We start from the raw sequence: 14,307 nt of genomic DNA on the forward strand, positions 1-14,307 counted from the left end.
CACCGATGCTGGCGGGAGCAGGTATCCGTAAAACCGTCTTACAAATACTTTTGTCCCAAACCTCAGTGGTTCCTTGGGCGAGAGTAATGGCTTCTTTGCACTAGGCCGTGCCATGCTATTGTAAAATCACAGAGCGGTTAATTGAAACAAATGACTCTAATAATGGGACATTATCCCCACAGGCTGGCTTTGTGGTGGGCCTAATTAGCGTTGCGGTGGTGGCGAAGAGGACGAGTCACCATGCTGATCTCTCAAAAGAAGCAGCAGAGGCCCCCTTTTAAGTGGGCAGTGCGTACTTGCAGCGCTTAAGGATGTCGAGCTTTTTTCCAAAACCAGCGTGCTAAATGTAAACATATCTAGTCTGCCCCGGGTCACTCGGCTCCGAGGGTGAGTCCCGCTCTGTTAAGCGCTGCTTGCTGAAGCTCCCTGACTGAGGCCATTGCAAATTGACTCATCAAGTTTGACGAAATTTCATGAGGGCTGTAATTTGAAATTACTTTATTTACTCTTTTTTCTTCTTCTTCAATTTATCAATTAATAATGTGATCTTCAAAATGGCAGAACATAGTAACAAATGCACAGCAACGCTTTAATTTGAAATTGCTTGTTTTGACCTATCAGCTGTTAAATCTCAAAGGTATTTCTTTTTAAATCATAAATACAGAGAAAAAGGAACCAGCTAATTAGTAACATTTTTGCTTTATAAATGTTTTAAATTTATAAAATAGCTGTCAATTAATATTGCGTTGAATGACTAATGGATTAATAATGCCAACTCTTCATCTCACTGTCCTCTCGCATGTCATCACGTTCCCCTCTGGAGCGGCAATGGCCCGTAACTAATGTGACAACATGAGATATTGTTTTCCAGATGTATTTTGATCACCACTGAAATCTGTTTTTGCCATTCCTAATTGTTTACCCTTGTACAAGATGATCCCAGAAAGTCAGCTGTAACGCAATGTTCAAATCTCTGTGACCAAGCTGTTTTAAATATTCATTAGTCGTAACAGTCGCCTAAGGTTATTTGAATTAGTGGCATGAATATTCATGAGCAGCAATGAATGTGCATTTGTTTTTAATGCTCAATCTGTTAATACTCTTCTTCATTACTCCACTCCGAAGCCTGCATAATAAGCTGCACAAAACAAAGCTTTACTTTTTTAAAGCTCAATTCTCGGAAGCCTATTTGTTTCAGTTTAAATGAAACGGGAGTGCCCTACCAATTATCTCGCTGTCATTTCTCTTGACAGATACAAGACACATTGTTCACCCTGTTGTGGAGTGCAGCACTGAAGGGCATCTGTCTTTTTGTGAAATGAAAAGCCAGAAACAGAAAACATTTCTACTGTTACACAAAGTGATTTATCTGGGAACGTCACCGAGATGTCATTTCTATCCCAGTGAAAGGCAGTAGAGCAAGCGGGTCATATGAGATATGTCTAAAACCTACATTGAAAAAAAAGATTGCTGTTTCAATTTAAAAAAAAACAACAAAAAAAACATGAGAAATCCAGCTGCACTGAGCATGTGAAGTCAAGTCAAATTGCATTTTTTTTCTTTCTTCTTTCCATTCTTGATTAAGTCTATTTTAAGGCAGTCCTTCCCATTAGATTGTAGGACACTAGATTCACCCTGTGAACGCTTTGCATTTCTATTTTTTTATCAATAGATTTATCTGCATATAACAAGTTTGTGAACAATGTTGATAGGCTTACACTCAACATTGGATCTTTTTAATGGCTGGATTGTGCTTCTAGCTAACTACCCCCTGCGCTGTCAAACACAGCAGTCAATATCGTTTTTATGTTGCTGTATTAAAATAGTTATGGCCTTTTTTCCCGCTGTCTATGTCCTAAATGCCAAGTGATGCAAAATAAATTTCCTTTCACAGTCTAAATGAAGTCAAGCTCATATAACCTTGTAGCAATCAGTGACTCTGACAAAGACTGATCCTGGAAAAACACACACACATACACATACTGTACTTGTGCACTATTGCACAGACATGCACAAATGCACTCAGTGTTTCTGGGTCATACATTTGGAAGGTGCTACATACAGAACAGTGTTGACCTGGGGGGGGGGGGGGGGGGGGGGGGTTGGGTGCTATGTTTATGCAACGATGCCGACAAAGACTCTTTTAGCTAATGTTTTGGTTTTACACCTTGAGAATGTATTGTTTGGTACAGTCTAGAAATGCAGAGTGAATTTATTAGAAATTAGAAAACAATCCGAAGTGTATCGTACAAGCTCAGCACCAAGCGGCAGAAAAACATGAAATAGATCTAAAAGCAGATTAAATACGACCCATATTCTATCAGGTGGCCACCAGCATGAATCTATATGAATACTCCAATAACAGCTTTATGAAGTGATACATGTCAGATGAGTGTGTCTGGCATCTTGCTAGGAAGTTATGTTTCCCAACAAAAAACAAAATACAAATAATCAATCAAAAAATATGTTAATGCAGCCTTAAAAATGAATAGCCAAAGCAGTATCTTCAACTGACAATATTTCCAAAACATCGAAACTATAGCTTGTCGCAACTTTAAAAATCCACCGCGGATGGACTGTCACATGCCACGCATCTTACCAAAAATATTAATATAGCACCATATGTTCAACAAAACTGAACAAACTTCCCACAAGGACTGATCTGACTAAATGTGTGACATAAACTTGTAAAACTGGCAGCTGCTTTTTCGACAGCATGGGCTTTCCTCCTCCGTTACCAGCCTCATTACGCTGGTAATGAGACAGGGGCTGGTGCTCTGTTTCAATATTTAAACGCACTGGTGCCCCTCAAGGCTCCATGTTGGGGCCGTGCTGCAAACTCCTCCACGACCCCTCATTAGCATCTGCTGGTGAGTGTCCCTCCTTTATTTTTTCAAAGCGCTAGATCTTGCTTGGATCTCCCCCCGGCTGTAGTCTCAGCCAGACCTGAGCGATCAGGGGGCTTGTTGAACATGGGACCCCTGGGTGCCACCCGTTCCCTGAGCGCCGGGCTGGCAGAAACGCTGACACCTCCGGGTGAGACAGGGAATCTCCCTCTGCAATGAGCACTCGCATGAAGATGCGTTACATTTTGCAGTAGCCAGTCATCCGACTTGACCCTTTCTTCCTTGAGCTGACAGAGTAGGTCAGCGTTGCAGGGAGGAGTTAAGAGAATGTAAAAGCATTTCTGATTGTCAGCTCTTTCTTTTATAACGCCAATGATCCTTCTGCTTGTTGGAGTCCTTGTAAATGGTGCAATTTCAAGTTTGAGAAATGGTTCAAAACTGGCAGTTAAGACTATTATAAACAACATGCGACTGCAGCAGAAAGGATCAAACCCTACACCTGAACAAAGTGCCGGTTCTGCCAGTTGAAAATAAAAATAGAAAAACCAAACCGCAATGTACATCAAATGCTCAAGCTTTGATATTTGCCTTATACTTAATGCAAGCTTTTGACACCTGTTTTTTTCACCATCTACTCGGTGCTTTTGATTCAACAGCTAATATTTCTTCTGTCTGTGGAGTCATAATTAGATGGAAAAGAGGTTGTCAGACATAATACATTTAGTTTTAAAAAAAAAACAGGGCTCTTGAAGAGACATATGATGTTCCGCTTGCCAGAAATCATTAGATTGTTATATAGTGAGCTATAAATGAGCAGAAATTACAGACTTAAACACTACCGGGACGAATTGATGCAAAATCGTGTGCGTACAGTATGCAGAATGAAGATGATGGTCAATCCACCACGCTCACTGCTGAAATGATTTAACTGTGTTTGCTGTAGGATCGATGTGCGCTGAAAAAGAGAATCCCAAAGCAGGGAGAAGTTTACAGAGCGTTAGCCTCGGGCTAAATGTTGTACAAAAACCAGCAACAACATCCCTTGAGATGAAGCGTATCTGTTGCTCCAGCTGAGCTTGTACTTGTAGGAGGTTTATATGTGCTCTGAAGGATAGCTTTTATTGAAGAGGAGTGTATCCTTAAGGTAACGCTGTTGACTTTTCATTTGCTTCTTCAGCAATGGTGAAAGAAGACAGTCGAACGATTAGCGTTTTGGTTTGCCAACTATCTCCTCCAATTTTGTTGGTTTACCAAAAGGCTTTTGTTTAATACAACACAGCAAAGGTAAAGGCTCGTCTCTTTATTTTCACAGAGAGAATATTTCCATTTACCCTTATTATTCTTTAAGCATTCGGCAGACACAAATTAAATGTTCCTTATTACGCCTTAATGAGTATGAAATTAAGGTTGATTGACTTTGTTGGGGCAACATCAAATGAAACATCCCTAATGGAACCAAAATGAAAATAACGTCATCTTCAATTGCTTTAAAATATTTCTCAATAGACAGCCTACTTTTCTATTCCGCAGCCTCAGAAATAAGCTCCTCTTGTCCCAGGAGATAATAAATGAATTGAACCCCCTCTCCCCCCCCCCTCCCCCCCCCCCCCACACACACACACACGCCAACCCCCACCAACCCCCTCCTTCTTCCTTATCGGTCATCTATTTTTCCAGAGTAAGCTATTACTTGCTGGGGTTGCTAGGCAACAAGAAATATTAATAGCAGCTATTATTAGCCAGGCTCTGCTAGAGTAGTACTAAAATGTGGAAGTGGGAAACATGAATGTGTTACATAAATCTCTGGACCTTTCACAGTGTGTGCAAGTCTCTGTTTGTGCGGTGATTTATTGCAATGACGGTTCATTTATGAGAAAAGGGGGTGTGAAATAAGAAAATGGAACATTACCCTGAAGGGCTATTTGAAAATAAATAATTGCAAAGGTGAAACAAAAGCTGTTTAAGAAGCAGGCCCTCCCTCTCCGTTTCCTTTGAAAAATGCTACTGGTCAAAAAGGGCTGCTTTCTTATACATATACTGGTGCGTGGACATCACATAACTATAAACTTTATACATAAATACTGCATACATGCATCCAGTTTATATGTTATTATCCTCTAAAATCGACTCACCCAAATTATTGTCTCGGATTTTCAAAACCATCCATCGACACTAAAAAGCAGATTGACTGAAAATGTTCCAGTCAACAAGATATTTTGTCTGCGCCGAGCATATTCAACACAGTAGCCGATGGATTGTGACCTAATCCTGAAGACTGGCTTTAATGGAGGCCTTAGCTACCACCCATGGAAAAAAAATGAAGCTTGCAATTTATGCAGTTTGATTCTGAAAATCACATAAGACCTGATTAACGGAGGATAAATGCCACGGATGCTCACATTAAAGCATAAATATTCATGATGGAGGGCAGAGAGAAAAAAGTAATATTTATGTCAGATGAAAGTATATAACGTTGAATAATTCACCACACAAGCCATCTATAATTCATCTGGTTCGATCCTATGATTAAAGCATTTGAATGTGTTCGCCAGGGGTGTTTACATGTTCAGTCTGAAGCATGTTTAACACAAGAAAAACTCCCTTTACTGGAGGGGGAGTGGGGGTTCTCAGCATCCTTTTGAAAAGAAAAATCAGCTGACAAGGGATATCCCCCTCTCCTCCTCAAGATTTTCTGTTCAAAACATTGCACCCCCTCCGTCCCGCCGCGTTCCTCTTTTGCTTTGCCGATCATAACGAATGAAAATGTGCATCGCCGAGTTTCTTGTTCCCTTCCTTGGCTCACTTTGAGGGAATGAAATCTTTGAGTTGTGCAGCTGAATTGATATTAAACGAGCTGTGTGGCAAACGTCTCATATTTATAAATGTTGCATGTATTATACACTCTGGTTAAGACTGCACTGTCTCAGCTTCCTTGGTCTCTAACCGGGCTAATTATCGCTTTAATAGAAGAACGCTTTGCTATTAAAAATACATAATCAGAGATTATTGAGGGCGGCAGACTGACAAATTATTACATTTACTGTTTTATTGCTGCATATGTTTATATCTACGAAGGAGTTTCAATAACTTTTGGAAACATTTAAAAAAAAAAAAAAAGATTTTCCCACAAGACAAACCTGTGAAACATTCAGAGAGAATGTGCGCTGACTTGCTGGCTGACTTCCAGCCCTCTGACCACAGAGACTAATAGCCCACCACAGCCCTTGACATGCACGATCACAAAGGGCCGCCGCTAAAAGGGGCCAGACAAAAACCAAAAAAAGGCGTACTCACCGAGTGCATAGGCCCGGAGAGGAGGTGGGTGTCTTGACCTAGCATGTTGGACATCATGAGGGCGGGCAGCTCGGGGTAGGAGTAGGTGTTGAGCAGGCCGTTGTGAGGCAGGGAGTGGAAAGGGTAACCTGATTCGTGCTCCATAAGGTGCAGCAGAGAAGGGTCGGCGTGGTTGGGGGGTGTGATGGGGGGGATCTCGTAGTCTTCATCCCCTGCTCCTCCGCCACTGCTGTTTCTTCCCTGACTGGAGTAGCTCTGGATATGCAGGGAAGGGATTTTTTCTTAGAAGATAATAAAACAGCAATCACAGCAGCCTTTGCTCACACGCATAGTTTTGCTGCATTTTTAGGGTGACAAGAGGCTAATTTGTTACCAACGCATATTAATAAAACAAAGAAAAATGCCAGTGCAGGTCCCAGATAGTCTTCCACAAGTATGAGAACGTTAGAGTCTAAAACCCACGGACACTAATTTGCACGTCTTTGGAACGTGGGAGGAAGCGCACAGAAGAAAATCCACATGTACGGAGCTACATAAGAATGTTGTACCTGTGTCTCAAAACAGTGCAGAATTCAGTTACAGTAGGAATAAAATAAGGGGCTGGTTGTATCACTTCAGTCTTAAAGAAAACAACCGTACTGCTTCACGGCATTTGAATGGCAAACTGATGTTCAATAGCGACGCAGGAGAGGAACTGCTACGAAACAAAAGATGTTCCGGAGTAATTAAAAAGCTTCGTAATTGGCTTTTAAAATGCACCTGTTGCACTTTGTTGTTCACATTTGTGTTCGCAGCAGACACTGAACTGCAGCAGTCAATTCTGACTGTTTTGCTGGAAATAAAAATAATTAGAAATACAAATTGTTATGCTTACAAAAGTGTAAAGAAATAATTCAACACAAACATACACAGCAAATTAATTAGAGTTAGACAACAACAGCTGCTGTACAGAATAATTTGCTTTAGAAATCTTGACAGCTTTAAAGCAACACACTGTCAGCCTGCACGCCTTTAAAATACAGTTAATCAAATTCAAATACCATTGACACTCAGTGGCTATTTTATAATCTCATCATTATGATGCCAATCATATGTTATAGGAACAAAGAAGTGGACTGAACAAACCTCGCATTTCTCATGACCAAATGACCCCCAGCAGGTAAAACAGCACATACTTTATGGCACTAATAAGGTGATACATGAGCGAAGCCTGTGCTTGTCTTTTCCGGGGCCTATCTTGACGTAATATTAGGCAGAGAAATATGGTTTTGTGCTCTCAAAAAGCATACTGAGGGTATTCACAGGGGAATGAAAAGCAATTTTGTCAGAGGCAATCTGATGCCAACTCCCCTTTATAATGACTGAAGAAAATTAATCATCACAAATAATATTCCAGTGTCAGCCATTCAAGAGCTTTTTAATAGAATTTTTATTATTCATGTCTCGTGGTACACATCAACTAGTCCGTTCTGCAACATTTCAGAAATCAATTCAATATCATCTTCGTGTAGGCTGTCATCTCGCCTGCCAGTGCAGCAATTCATCTTGCAAACAAATACTTTTAGCGAACAAATGGCAAGAAACGTCTAGGAACAGCTACAATGTCCCCACGAGCAGAACTGGTGCTTGAAGATAGGATAAAAGTCTCATAATGTGCACTATCATTAGGGAGAAAATACTAATAATAAAAGAGAGTAGTTTACTATCAGGGGGTGATGTGCTCTTTTCTCTTCCCATAACACTCACTCCTGGTGCTTGCTCAGAAATATTATCGTGACTATTCCCATGATAAAGGTTTTGCAAATGTGTCTTTTGTCGTTGTTTATTATTATTGTTAACAAGCATATGCATTAGGTTACATTCAATGAACAAATACGAACAAATCTCCCTGGTTTGTGGATCCGGAGCAAATCTGCTGGTTGTAGTTTCTCAAAATTAGTATTTTGCTGGTTTTCTTATCCATCTATAATAAACTGATTATCTATGTATTTTTAAACAAAACAAATATTTTAAGACGTCCCCTACTCTGAGAAATGTGGATAGTGAGTTTTTTTTAAATTATATTTATTAACTAAGAGACTAATCAATTCATTGAGTAAATATTTGAAGGATTAATCGATAATCACATTTTAAAAGTACGTGGTTTTCCAATATCTCTCAGAACATCATTTTCTTATCCATCACATTACAAATGTGGTTTGACTGTTTCTTTCCAGCACAATCTTGAAGTATTGGTTAGTGAGTTAGGCTTCAAAAAAGCAATCTGCTTGGTTACAGATAAAGAAATTCACATAAACACTGCAGTCAGTATTTTTTTTTACAATTTGAACAAATGACTAATGCAGCTGTTTTTCTCTGCAAGGTTTACCTTTGTAGGACTCTGAAAACATCTCAAATCCAACAATCTGAGCAGGGAGCACTAGTCTTTGGTTGTCTCATTGACATAGGCACTGCTTCTCTATAGTGCTAAGAAGCTCAACTGGGGGTTCAGCCCTTTGCAATCGCTATGAAGATGAAATGAAAGAGAAGGAGAGCGTTAACACGTCGACGTATGTACCAAGATTTAAATGCTGTCAGAGGTTATTTTACGACCGTGCCTTTCATCGCTTTGGTGAATTCTTATTTTCTTTACAGCTTCTTGTGATGCCCTTGGAGATAAGACACGGGACAAGGACATCACAAGTTTAACATTTTCAAAAATAGATAAATAATTCATAAATATACTGTCTTTCAGGACATGGAGGAGAGTGGATAAAAGAGAGAGGGGTCAGAAAGAGATGCCAAATGTTGATTCAGCCTTCTCTCTCTAACCTTCCCCCTCTCCTTTCTAGAGGTGAAATTTAAACAAATCTGTCATTTTCCTGGACAAGGACGTTCCTTTGGACCTTTGAAGAATCTACAAATCAATGAATTCCTTATTTTTCTTCTGTAACTTCAATGCAACAGCAGCAAGCTTCTTTTGTACATCCCATGTGATAAGACATCAAAACACCAGATTGCTTTTACTTAGTTTATAGATGTGAGATGTTGCTCTGTGGCATATTGACAATCATACATAAAGCAGACCCTGGTTCTCTGGGGAAAAAAAGGACGGAGATAATTCCCCGCAGTGTTGAGTTTTATGAAAGATATAGACTGACAAAAAGTATACAACTTCTGATGTTCTACACTTAGATCACCTAAAACACAAACCGGTTTCAAGAACAATCTGAAGACCATTTTCTTTTCACTAAACTTGCTGTTTGCTTTGAGCCGACAATTACTAACATTTGCAGAGTCAAATGCTTCTTTAAGACATCATGCTGAATTGAAGACAACTTGAGACTAGCAAACTCATATTTACAATGTTTACACAGGTAACGTAGCAAGTGAGAAGCTGGGTCATTTTCTTATAAACCTCTGCACAATATGACATATTTTTGCAACCAGAGGAGTCGACCCCTGATGGCATCAGATAAAATGCACTTTCGCATTGGCTTCACTTTACAGGAACGGAGGTCGTGGCCTAACTTGTACATCTGTTCGCTTTAAAGAACAGCAGCAGCTGAAAATCTTGCTCTTGCTGAACTTGAGTGGTTTAACTTCTCACCTTGCTGCAGTGATGTAGAACTGTACTCCAGGGTGTGTCAGTGCACAGTGAGCACCCAGAGGTGAAACAGAACTGATCGTTTCAACCAGAGAGGTCAGTAAAACACTGCTTTTCAGCCTGGTTTTAAGGCTCTCTTGGAGACAGCATACTCGTTTATACCTTAAGGAAGTTAAGTGGATTCAGTATATAATACACATAGTATATATTATTTTGTTTCTTGAACTGTTAAGGGAAAAAAGTAAGCCCCTCTCACACATGGAATGCAAGCCTTATCTGTTAATCTGTTCACAGATTAGAATAAATATAATACATCTGTTAATAAGGGCGCCGAAATCATCAGACAAATTCAAGGATTGGCATGACCAAATAACGAACCGGCTACGTACTGCCACACGCACGCTCTACCCCGGCCCCAACCTTTGCCTGAACCTAACGTATTCCCAGAAGGCGAGAATGTGTCTGACACAGACGTTCTCCTGTTGTGTGCTACATGTGTGGACAAACATAGCTCTCCCTCGCATGTAATCCTTTTTCTGATTTGTCACTGTCTTTAGCTTGTTTTGTGGACTCAGAATAAACATACTATCATCCTCATGGCATTCTAAATTCACATGTTATTGGGGTTCATGTCTTGTTTGAAAGGCACAGTAAAAGCTTTGAGGCTGAAAAAGTCTCTTTAACTTAAAGCTTCACCTTGTCAAGTTATCTTAAGTAATTAAGGTATCTTAAGTGTCAACAAATCAATCAGCTCAGCAAAATGTTTTCTTCACACAAATGCCTGGGAAGATGAGATGAAGTCATTAGCTTGGCGATGGAGTCATGGCCGATAAGGTGCTCAATTGAAGACAGCTCATCTGAACAATGATGTGAGCAGAATGAATCCGTTGCACCGTACACCAGAGAGCCTGTCATGGCTGATGGGGGGGAAATTGTCCAAAGACAAGAGCTGTCTGTCTTTGATAGACTTTGATTGTGTCAGTCACTGAAGCTGTGATAACAAAGTGTTTCCTGGAATACGAAACACTGAAATGCTTGAAAAATAACTAATCAGAAAAGAAAACAATGTTTGTGTCATAAAACCGTTAACTTTGAATGAGTATACAGTGTCCTATGGAAAGTCATTCAGCCATATGCTACTTTGTGAGAAAAAAATGACAGCAGCATGATTTTGGTGACAAACAACAGCTGGCCATGCATACATAAAGGTCTTCACGTCCACTCTGTGTATTTCAGATAGACGGATGGCAACAGTAAATCTTGAAAACATCTTATGGGGAATTTCAAAATTCACCTTCAAAGATCAACCTTGGAGAGCCGAGAAAGGGTAGAAATCAAACTCATCATCAGCGGGTGTTGAACATTGCTGAGATGTGCTGCACAAGTGACCATTAAAGCGATGGTCTGCAGGGTCCACAAAGGCTATCTGACCTGGCTTTGAAACGACAAGGAACTCCATTTGGTTGATGTATCAAGGGAAGAAGACAGAGCAGTACAATAGAGGGAGAATGGAATAGCAGACCCACTGGGCTGACTGACAGCAAGACAGAACTGGGATAAGTGAAGTGTGCAAGGAGGGGGGGTGTTTTACCACGACTGATAGTAGCTCAGGGTCATTCGCAGCGCCTGTTACCAAAGGTGGGCTGTGGTGCGCTTCAACCAATAGCAAAGGAGTGAGCTAACCTCTTCCATGCTCCCCCATGCACTGGTAATTCTCTGAAATGTCACATCAAAATGGATCTCATTTAGGTGGGTAAAAAGGAACTGACTCTCCATTGCAGATGTGGGTGGACCTGTGCTGGATTGTATCTGAACTCTAAAAACACAGCTGCAAAGGAAGTGTTTTGAAAAGGTGTAGAAAAAAGGGGCAAGTGCCGCACATTTAAGTGTGTTCAATTTAAAAAATAAAAATAAAAACTCACAGTTGTAGATCAAAGATGAAGGGTGAAAAAATATCTCTGATCTTTTTTTACCGGAACCGAGAGAAATAGAAAATTCTTCAGCGTTTGAACCAAAGGCTGCATTTTTTGTCTGGAATGAGGAGCAATACTGTGGTCTCACACATTTCCTATTCTTATTCATTAGAGAGAATCATATAAATAAATAAAATATGTTGTCTCGTAGTCACTCATCCCCCCCAAGGGAACATGGAAGCCCCAGTAATCACATATGGCACAATAGCTCGCCCATAATCCCCTTTATTTTTATTTTCATGATGTCACTCTCTTTAAGCCTCTTGCTTTATGAGTCGCAAACGGAGTGGAGAGGGGAGGAGAGGAGGAGCAGAGAGGAGAGGAAAAAGCAAGGGAGGGGTGAAAACAAATGATGTGGATCCCTCATTGTTCTTTCTCTATGCCCTCATTCCAGTCAGGGTAATAAGAGAACATTGTGATTTACTGTCAGTGAAGCGCAAGAGTGCATCAGAGAGAATCCACTGCGGCAGGGGCCATTAAAATAGATTTAACTTCCCACAGTATTAGGCCAGATGTCTACACTTCTATTATATTTCAATCAGCCATGACCTTGGTCTCCATATGATGAGAAAGATCACTGGGATAGAGGCAAAGAGAGAGTGAAAATAAACGGAGAAAACCAATAGAAATATCAAACTACTTAGTCCCACTAAATCCATCTGCTCCACTGTGCAGCAAATACAGAGCGAGGCTGGGACAGAAATAGAGCCAAGGTTTCAAGTTCTCTTAAAAGAGTGTATGAATCATTGAGTGCACTCTCGCTGCTGATAAGTTGCAGTTTTAGAGTGGGGGGAGTGCTGCTTTTCTGAGGGGTATGCATTTGAGGAGGGACTGAGGGAGGACGCCAAAAAGAGTGGGACATTGGGTTGTTTTGATGTTCTTCAAAACCTCACACCTCGTGAAAGATGAATCTGGTCATATTCCTCGAACGAAGGGGAAATGTTGACATCTCACATTACCGTGGATCCCTCATGTTGAACGTTCCCCTCTAATATTTTGTCAACTTGTTGTTAAACTCTCTCAATCTCAATAAAATCGTCATGTGTAATTTTTTTTTTAAGTAAAACCCTGACTCTGAGGCAGTGCAAGGATTTTCATCCACTTGAGCTCCATGAAAGCAGAGCAGCGGTCATAGTATGGTCTAGTTCAGAGGCTGATGGTAATTGGACTTATTGGCTGACATGGACTGACCTACATAAAGAACTACCGATCCTTGGTTACAAATGTAACTTACAATCCCTCCTAGCATGGGGGTGTGTGTGCTGTGCTGATGTTCTCTGATGCTCCTCCAGCATTGTTTTCAGATATGTATGCCCCAGTGCTGGTTTAGAGTTGAAAACTGTTTTCAGCCTGAATTCATGCTACTGAAATTGTACGCTCTCTTGAAATCTAAATAGACACCGTACAATATGTATCTCTTCTTCATTCTTGCGACCTTGCCAGCGGCTCCGTACGGCCTCAAAGAGGCAGTGAGATGTGTGTTGGCGTTCTCAGACCCTCAATTTTCGTTTTTTATCCTTTGTCTCAAATGTCCCCCTAACTTTTTTTTGCACAAAAAGGATGCAAGGGAACAGAGATGGAAAGAGAAACACTTTCACTGAAGTTGGGGGCTTGTAAAGTGAGGAGAGTTTTGCAGTTGTGGTGGTGGGGTATAATGGTGCACTGTGAGTCACTGTTAAGTAACGGTGTCTTTTCACATCAGCATCGCCCACATTGGGTGTGCAGAGCCAGGGTTTACTGAGGTATAGAGAGAGAGAGAGAGAGAGAGAGAGAGAGAGAGAGAGAGAGAGAGAGAGAGAGAGAGAGAGAGAGAGTGGTGTGGAGAACACACTCTACAAGCCAACCAACATCTGGAAGATGTGGATCATCTGCTGATTGACAAACAACAGAATTATATATATTTCTTTTATTTGATTGATATAAGACATTTTGGGAATACATTTTTCAAATAAAAAAGATTTATACCACCTTCATATCTGAACACAAACTATTTAGGTTCATTAGATTGGTATTAATCTTGTCATCTACTCATGGAGAGAAAGTCTAGAAGTTCATCTCCTTGAATGCCAAACTTTGCATTTAAGTTGTTTTAACTTATTAAAAAACTTCAGATGATTATTCTTGTTAAATGTCTTTCTACAGAGAGGTCGCATGGACTTCTCTATAATCAAAATGAACATGCTCACTGCAACCACTTCTCATATTTTGTGTTTTTAAGTGCTTCCAACTAAAATGTTACAACCGTTGATCAACAGCACTGATCCTCAATGTGAATGTGCTTTCAGCATGACAGCAAAAGTTGCAATGCATATTATGTACATACAGTATCATCTGTCACTACCGATACAAATCATACACACTGTATATACACTATACATTTATCTAGAAACATGCACGTACTGTACATAATCATCCAGTCATCAAAATCTAGTATTTAGTTATTTTGCACAATTAATTTACAACTCTCAGAACACTTGTATATATATGTTACATTTGTATCATTGTTTATTGGGGCTTTTTATATGTATTTATATACTTTTATATTTACATATTTTCCATTATAGGTCTATTATTTACCTTTGTTTGTCCAGCTTTGTTGTCATTGTTC

General features: G+C 40.2%; 1 protein-coding gene across 3 annotated transcripts in view; it reads right to left on the reverse strand.

The window, feature by feature from the left end:
• LOC137801166 (TOX high mobility group box family member 2-like) overlaps positions 1–14,307 on the reverse strand; it is a 73,521-nt gene that overhangs the window by 17,513 nt on the left and 41,701 nt on the right. For all 3 annotated transcript variants that reach the window (XM_068598604.1, XM_068598605.1, XM_068598603.1), the window contains one exon: positions 6,141–6,395. In XM_068598604.1, the coding sequence (XP_068454705.1) occupies positions 6,141–6,395 (255 nt within the window). The remainder of the gene's footprint in view (positions 1–6,140; positions 6,396–14,307) is intronic.

Source organism: Clinocottus analis, unplaced genomic scaffold (assembly GCF_023055335.1).
Source record: "Clinocottus analis isolate CAN_PGR_092001 unplaced genomic scaffold, fCliAna1.0.p SCAF_4, whole genome shotgun sequence".
Lineage (NCBI taxonomy): Eukaryota > Metazoa > Chordata > Actinopteri > Perciformes > Cottidae > Clinocottus > Clinocottus analis.